The following is an 8,248-nucleotide window of genomic DNA, read 5'->3' as shown; positions in this document are numbered from 1 at the left end:
GAACCCAAGAGCTAATGCTCAATCGTACAGGCACAAATAGGTTAGGTTAGGTTAGGTTATCAGATAAAGATAGTATTCACGAATGAGGACGCAAAAGAAGCAATCTTATTCAAGAAGAAGAAGCATCTAAGTGGTTACTGAATAAATATCAAATTCTGCAGAAAGACGTGATAAAGGAAGAGAGAGAGAGAGAGAGAGAGAGAGAGAGAGAGAGAGAGAGAGAGAGAGAGAGAGAGAGAGAGAGAGAGAGAGAGAGAGCGAGAGAGAGAGAGAGAGAGAGAGAGAGAGAGAGAGAGAGAGAGAGAGAGCGAGAGAGAGAGAGAGAGAGAGAGAGAGAGAGAGAGAGAGAGAGAGAGAGAGAGAGAGAGAGAGAGAGAGAGAGAGAGAGCAGATAAAGCAAGGAAGAAGCATAAGGATAGATAAGGGGATGGGGGACTACATCTTTCCCGTTATTAGTGGAGTCCCGCAGGGTTCAGTTCTGGGACCTATTCTGTTTCTGATATATGCAAACGACCTTCCAGAAGGGAATAGGCTCATTCCTCTCAATGTTTGCTGATGATGTGAAAATTATGAGGAGGATTAAGACAGAGGAAGACAGCAAGAGGCTATAAGTTTACCTGGATAAACTAAAAGAATGGTTTAACAAATGGCCACTCGAGTTTAGCTCAAGTAAATGTAAAATAATGCAGCCAGAAAGGAGTGAGAAAGTGGCCACACACAAAGTACCAAATGGGAGATGAAATCCTTCATGAAACGGACAGAGAGAAGGATCTAGGAGTTGATATCACGTAAATAGATTATCATCAGCGGCATATGCGAGACTGGCTAACATCAGAACTGCCTTTAGAAATCTGTGTAAGGAATCTTAGAACCTTATGCACGCATAGTCAAGCATAAGACGAAATTTAAGAAGTGAGAATTTACATAAGACATCCTACTTTTGGAAAGGCGGAGCCCATTAGCTGAAACTCTTGGAAACTCTGAGTTAGCTTGAAATACACATTTTGATATCCAGTTGAAGCTAAATAGGATTTCCTTAACCTTCTTTTCTACTCTCCCTCCCTTTCTCTTCTCCCTTTTCTCCTACCTCTTCTTCCCTCTTCCCCTCACCCCTCCTACATTCTCTCCACTCTCCCCCTCACCCTCTACCTCCTCCTCCTCTCCCCTCACAACATGTGTCCCCTCTCATACTGTTTCCACACGACTGCCATCACAACGAGATCGAAGCGACCATTTTCTCGCGTCGAAGAAAATGGGAAGTGGAAGTCGTCCTGCACAACCCGGTTTTAATGAGACAATGTTTATGTCCTGCTGTAAGTAGGAGGGTAGGAAGGGAGGGAGGAAGAGTGGCAGGGAGGAAGGGAGAGAAGGAGGGAAGGAGGGAGAGAAAAGGAGAGAGGGAGGGAGGAAACAGAGGGTGAAATGTTTTTTTTTTTACATTTTTGTTTTCATACTCGTTGACAAGAGCAATAACTGGCCGCAGGTGTTTGTTACTTGTTTCGGGGTCACATAATAGTGAAAGTTAATTATGGAATGATGACGCTAAATGGATATGGAGGACAGGATAGGAGAATGGAGCGAGGGAACCAGAGGTGAGATATGATCGCAACATGTAAAATACTGAGGAGGAATAACCAGCATTAACAACGTCAATTATCATCAAACTCATCATCCTAGGACGGTTTGAGTTGGAGGATAGATGAATGAATTTGGGGAATAAACCAATAGTTATTGATAGATATAGATAGATGAATAGATAAGTGGCTGAAATGGACGTTTGATAGATGGATGAAGCTTTTTCTTTCTGGTTGTTATTGACATCCACCCAACTGGGGTCTGACGGCTGAGTGGACAGCACTCGGGATTCGTAGTCCTGAGGTTCCGGGTTCGATCTACGGTGGAGACGGAAACAAATTGGGCAGAATTTCCTTCACCCTGATGTACCTCTTCACCTAGCAGTAAATAGGTACCTGGGAGTTAGACAGCTGCTACGGGCTGCTTCCTGGGGGAGGGGGGGGGTGTAAAAAAAAGGAGGCCTGGTCGAGGACCGGGCCGCGGGGACGCTAAGCCCCGAAATCATCTCAAGATAACCTCAAGAAGATTCTCACTCACTCACTCACTCACTCACTCACTCACTCACTCACTCACTCACTCACTCACTCACTCACTCACTCACTCGCTCACTAAAACACCCTAACCTAACCCTGAGCGATTCACGCATAGAAAACGCGAATGTTTGTAAGTCGCTGTGATGTCAATCTGTCCTCTTGAATAACGCCTTTTGACGTCAAACACCCCAACGGACGAAATATGATGTCCTATAAAAGCTGCTCACACATAATCAAGTATTCAAGGCATAGGGTACTTAGTTAGGTTAGGTTCGGGCATTTTAGTACATCATTTTCCGTCCGTTGGGACAGTTATAGAGGACTCTAAGGTCCTAGCTCTAGTCTCAGGTAACCGAAGAGCTCTATGCTAAATTATGCTCCGGTTAATAGAGCTGTATGCTCTATTATGCTCCTATTCCAGCGTGATTTATCGGAGCATCTTATCACAGCCTCTTTTGACCTCAACGACGCATTACGACCGTCATTTTTCTGTCAAGGACGTGAGGGATAATGATGTCTGGTAGACAGGAGACGCAGGGAGGACGGGGGGATGAGGAGGACAGGCGCAGGGGTAGAGAAGGTACAGACAGAGAGGAGATTATGAGGCATAGATCTCTCTATAACTTCTCACACTACCTCTCTTCCTACCCCAGCCACCCCCCCCCCCCCACCCCTTCCTTACCCTTCAAACTGGTCCCCTCACCTGCTTCCTCACCTCTTGGCCCCTCCTCTTCTCCCCCCCCATCTCTTACCCCCCTCTTCTTCCCCTCTTATCCCCTCTTCTTACCCCCTACCCCCCTGAAGTCCTCTGGTTTTATCTCTTCTAAGCAATCTGTTTACCACTGAAAAGTCCCATTCTTAACAGGCTGTTAGGATAAAGTGGTGGTGGGGGGGGGCCTGGGCCCCAAATCCCCCCCCCCCTCTCCATATTGGGGGGCCCCGACTGTTTGTCCTCGGGGGGACATCATGTTGAGTTGATGGGGGGATGGTGGGGGAGGGGGGCTATTCAACCGAGTAGCACTTGAGTTGTGGTGGTAGTGGTAGTGGTGGTGGTAGTGGTAGTGGTGGTAGTGGTAGTGGTGGTGATGGTAATAGTGGTTATAGTGGTGGTATGGGAAGGGAAGTGGTATGAGCACCCATCACCAGTGGCACCCATCACCAGTGGCACCCATCACCAGTGGCACCCATTTCTCAGTTCGACTAACATCCATCATATAATCAAATTCTGTAACACTGCTACAGGAACTTAGACCGTTCTCTCTGGACTACCTCTACGTTAAAAATGCAACGGTTTAGCCCCACCAGAAGCGTCAAAACCTAGCCTACCGGAGCTGGTTCTCACTAATACCATGAAGCGTCAATAATGCCTTGGATTAAATTTCCCAAGACCACCACAATTTTAACGTTGTGGTCCACTGTGTATACCTAGTACAGCAGTGTGTCTGGGTTGTAATCTACCTCCACGTCCTGTAATCCACCCCCACGGCCTGTAATCCATCCCCACGGCCTGTAATCTATCTCCAAGGCCTATAATCCTACCCCCACGGCCTATAATCCATCTCCAAGGCCTATAATTCACCCCCCACGGCCTGTAATCCATCTCCAAGGCCTATAATCCACCCCCACGGCCTGTAATCCCTCCCACGGCCTGTAATCCATCTCCAAGGCCTGTAATCCACCCCCACGGCCTGTAATCCACCTCCCCACGGCCTGTAACCCACCCCCACGGCCTGTAATCCATGTCCAAGGCCTATAATCCACCTCCCCACGGCCTGTAATCCACCACCCAGGCTTATAATCCACCCCCACGGCCTGTAATCCACCCCCACGGCCTGTAATCCACCCCCAAGGCCTATAATCCACCCCCCACAGCCTGCAGTCATTGACACACTTCCACAGCCTGCACCGTGTCTTTAAGGCAACCTGCAGCCTGCTCTCCCCAATGTCTTGCTCCTCAACAAAAGTGATTAAAAAAAAAGTCATCATCATCATATTCGCTGCCAAAGGGGGAGGGACAAAAATATATTCATACCGGAAATTATGTCCCCAAGGTATTATGCTTCAAGACCAAAGGCGCGCGCTGGTGGGTAGATGACTACGCCCCGGGAGGTTGTCTATCATTCCATCAGTGTCTTAGGAGCTGTCTAGTTCCCCAGGGCGGCGCCACTGGCAATCCCCGACATCACGTGTAAAAGAAAAAGCTGTTTCAGGTGAGGCTCCCTCCTCCTGCCTCGTAACAAAGGCTTGGGACGCTCCTCGCTGCACGCAAACATCGTATCATCAGCCAAAAATGCACTTGGTAAATTGACACGAGAGCCAGGAGTCTGCTAGACAATGCCGGGGCGGCTGTCTCCTGCTGCTGTTGCTGCTGCTGCTGCTGCTGCTGCTGCTCCCCTCTGCTTGCACAGGGGCAAGCTGCAGGCACCCTCATTCCGTCGGCGTTCACTGGAGGTCGTCCAACAGCGTAATTGGTTTTGTGAAGTCGACGAGAGTTTCAACAGTCACGGACTAGCCATACACACAGCCACACTGATCTCCCGTAACAGCTGTAACTAGGAAACATCCCAGAATTGACCTTCGCAAACGAGCGCAAGTTAAGGCAACACAACATGCTCCTGCTACTGCTGCCAGGAGCTGGAGATCTTGGCGGGAAGGTTGACGGCGGCGTCTACCTTTTTGGCGGGAAGGTTGAGGGCGGCGTCACCCTTCTTGGCGGGAAGGTTGAGGGCGGCGTCACCCTTCTTTTCGGGAAGGTTGAGGGCGGCGTCACCCTTCTTGGCGGGAAGGTTGAGGGCGGCGTCACCCTTCTTGGCGGGAAGGTTGAGGGCGGCGTCACCCTTCTTGGCGGGAAGGTTGAGGGCGGCGTCACCCTTCTTGGCGGGAAGGTTGAGGGCGGCGTCACCCTTCTTGGCGGGAAGGTTGAGGGCGGCGTCACCCTTCTTGGCGGGAAGGTTGAGGGCGGCGTCACCCTTCTTGGCGGGAAGGTTGAAGGCGGCGTCACCCTTCTTTTCGGGAAGGTTGAGGGCGGCGTCACCCTTCTTGGCGGGAAGGTTGAGGGCGGCGGGCGGAGGCGTCCGTCCCTGTCACTCCGCCCACAGTATTTATCACTCAAACCGCCTCCACCAACACCGCAATATATTAAAATGGATAATAATATCAGCCAATCAGCGGTCCGCGAGCAGGGGGGAAGAAGGGAGAGAGAGACGCCCAGGTTTGCGCATCTTTTGTTTTCCTTGTTTTTCCATCCGCCATCTTGGTTTGAGGTGACATTGGCGCCCTCGGGGCATCGGCCTTTTTACCAACACTCAGAGGCGGCCGATGGGACATTGTCCTCCACCACCACAAAAGCCCCCAGCCCCCATAAGGAGGAAAATTCAGTTGGATACGCCTCCACTGACGAACATTCAGTGCTATTTCTCCCCCTCGCAAAAACAGAAGCCATTCGAGCCCGCCAAAAATTGTAATAACGCAACTGAATACCCCTGTGTTATTCTCGGGTCAGAAACATTACACCGGCCTCTTTCACACGTCCGTCATGCTTCAATGACGCCTTTCACACCCGCTTCTACAGTTTCTGATAAACAACAGATTTCCCGAGCATTTTGCCCCAGCATTAACAACGGTAAATGGTTTCACGCCCGCAACAATGTAATTCTGCGGAGAGGCTGTTATGGAGTTGTTGCAGAACCTAAGAGGGGGAGGGAGTTGTGGATGTGACTTTATATATGTGTACCCCCTTAGAAAGGGGTCTTGGATATAACACATTATGTGTACTCCCCTTCGAAAGGGGTTCTAGATGTAACACAATATGTGTACCCCCTTCGAAAGGGGTTCTGAATGTAACACAATATGTGTACCCCTTAGAAAGGGGTTCTGAATGTAACACAATATGTCGGGATGTTACACAATATGTCGGGATGTTACATGTTACACTTCCTCTTACACTGTCGGGATGTTTACATCCCGACAGTGTAAGAGGAAGTGGGTATTTAGCTCAGGGAGCGAGGAATGGAGATCAGGAACGGTTGGGGGAGGGAGCTATAGACCCTCCTTTCCCCACAGAGTGTGGGGAGGGATTGTACTTATATACCAGGCCTAACCAAGCTTTCTAGGGGTGTTGGTGATGTGTGGGGGTGTTGATTATGGTGTGGGGTGAGTACATACACTCACCTAGGTGAGCACACACACTCACCTAGGTAAGTACACGCACTCAACCAGGTGAGTACACACACTCACCTAGGTAAGTACACGCACTCAACCAGGTGAGTACACACACTCACCTAGGTAAGTACACGCACTCAACCAGGTGAGTACACACACTCACCTAGGTAAGTACACGCACTCAACCAGGTGAGTACACGCACTCAACCAGGTGAGTACACAAATTTCCAATCCAGGACTTGACCCTTGAAAATAGCAATGTTTATGGTAATAAGATTTTTGGACGACTTTTCGTATTTTCCGGATAAAATCACCGTCCTTATTCTGGTCCGCGTCGAGTTTATGTTAAAATATGATAATCTGGCGGTCCCTCGGACTACCGGTAAAACCAGGCACCGGTTACTGGGACAACCAGTCCGGTTACTGGAGGAAGGAGACAGTCTTGGTTGCTGGAGAACCATACCGGTTACCTGGGGAGAGAGGGGGACGACCAGTACCAGTTAATAGGGAATTGTACCAGTTACTGGATAAATCTACCGGTTACTGGGGGAACAATACCGGTACAATAGAGACCACGTAACTAGCAAGAGCGCCCATCAGTTGGCGCTCTTGCTAAGGACAAAGAGACACACACACTTGTCCCTAATAAGAGTGCCCTTCTGAGGGTGGTTAGCCGCTAACAAAAGCGGTCATCAGATGGTTAGATAGTCAGACACACACTTGTCCCTAATAAGAGTGCCCTTCTGAGGGTGGTTAGCCGCTAACAAAAGCGGTCATCAGATGGTTAGATAGTCCATAATAGGAACAGCCATCAGATGGTTAGTCTCCCAAACCAGACAATCCTCCTAAGATGAACTACTTGCAGAAACTATTTGGTGGGAAGTACCAACATGTAGTGATGGACCATCACAAAGTTGACTCTAATATTTTTTTTTTAACCGGAAACTTGTTTTTTTTTTTTAATCACAATATAAATACAAGACCTAACCTAACTTAACTGTACTTAAACTCTCCTCGTCTCAAGGAGTCATATGACAAAGAGTAGTCGGGGGAAAGTAGAATATTTAAATTTGGCAACAGGATTCTACTTTTGGGAAGTTTCCTTATTACGATCTCGCAGGCGAGTGGACAGCGCTTTGGGGGTCTTATCTTAGAACTAAGGACCCGAGTTCGATACCCCGTCGATGTAGAAACAAATAAAGGTTCTTTCACCTGACCACCTTCCCCATCCTGTTCACCTAGCAGTAAACAGGTACCAGGGAGTTAGTCAGCTGCTACGGACTGCATCCATGAAATGTGTGTGTGTGTGAGATAGATAAATATTTGTAGCAGATATGATAGAGGAAAAGTAGATCAGGAGTCAGTAACCACAGAAAATCACCAAAATATATATAACAAAGAAATAACCAAAAGCAAATAACATAAATGGGTTTATTGAACAAGAAACAAGTCGTTCAATTTAGTATTGAACGACTAAACAAGATAGATACACAAAGGAGAAACCATCTTCCTTAACCTGAGCAGCAACACTGACTTTTGTCCTTGTCTTCACTTTGGTCCAGTAATTCTTGACGATAAATTGCCTCTGAATTCTCCCTGCCTCTATAGAATCCTCACTCCAGGCCATTGTTAATTTAGAAGCCATTGTCTCTGACGGGAAGTTCAAAATTGGCGCGCAATTTTCCCAGAGGGGACAATGACCAATCAGCAAGCGGGGAGGGAATCTAATTTTATTTTTACACTGTGTTGACAGTTTTTTTCGTTGCAGAACGAATCGGCTTATTTTATATATATTATTTGGATATTAACTAGTTAAATACAGTTATATATCTTAAATAATAACGGAGATAGCAGGATATGATAGCATGTCCATGATTTGTTTGTGATCATGACTGCGTTTTCTGTGAGAAGCCACAATGGTGCCCAAGAAACTGCAGCCAATCAGGCCACGCCCTGCGAAAGTCGGATGTGACGTCAGA

General features: G+C 48.1%; 2 protein-coding genes across 2 annotated transcripts in view; both read right to left on the bottom strand.

The window, feature by feature from the left end:
• Positions 1 to 4,539, bottom strand: part of LOC138370410 (ABC transporter F family member 4-like) — a 25,092-nt gene extending 20,553 nt beyond the window's left edge. The window contains exon 1 of the mRNA XM_069334766.1: positions 4,405 to 4,539. Coding sequence (XP_069190867.1) covers positions 4,405 to 4,539 — 135 coding nt within the window. The remainder of the gene's footprint in view (positions 1 to 4,404) is intronic.
• A 187-nt stretch (positions 4,540 to 4,726) lies between these two features.
• LOC138370402 (S-antigen protein-like) lies at positions 4,727 to 7,914 on the bottom strand. The gene is made up of 2 exons (XM_069334759.1): positions 7,804 to 7,914; positions 4,727 to 5,188 (listed from the first exon to the last, which is right to left on the bottom strand). The coding sequence occupies exons 1-2, from the start codon at positions 7,912 to 7,914 to the stop codon at positions 4,727 to 4,729; spliced, it is 573 nt and encodes a 190-aa protein (XP_069190860.1).
• Between the last annotated feature and the right edge of the window lie 334 nt (positions 7,915 to 8,248).

This window comes from Procambarus clarkii, chromosome 4 (genome assembly GCF_040958095.1).
Source record: "Procambarus clarkii isolate CNS0578487 chromosome 4, FALCON_Pclarkii_2.0, whole genome shotgun sequence".
In the NCBI taxonomy this organism is placed as follows: Eukaryota; Metazoa; Arthropoda; class Malacostraca; order Decapoda; family Cambaridae; genus Procambarus; species Procambarus clarkii.
This window is presented reverse-complemented; position numbering and strand designations above follow the sequence as displayed.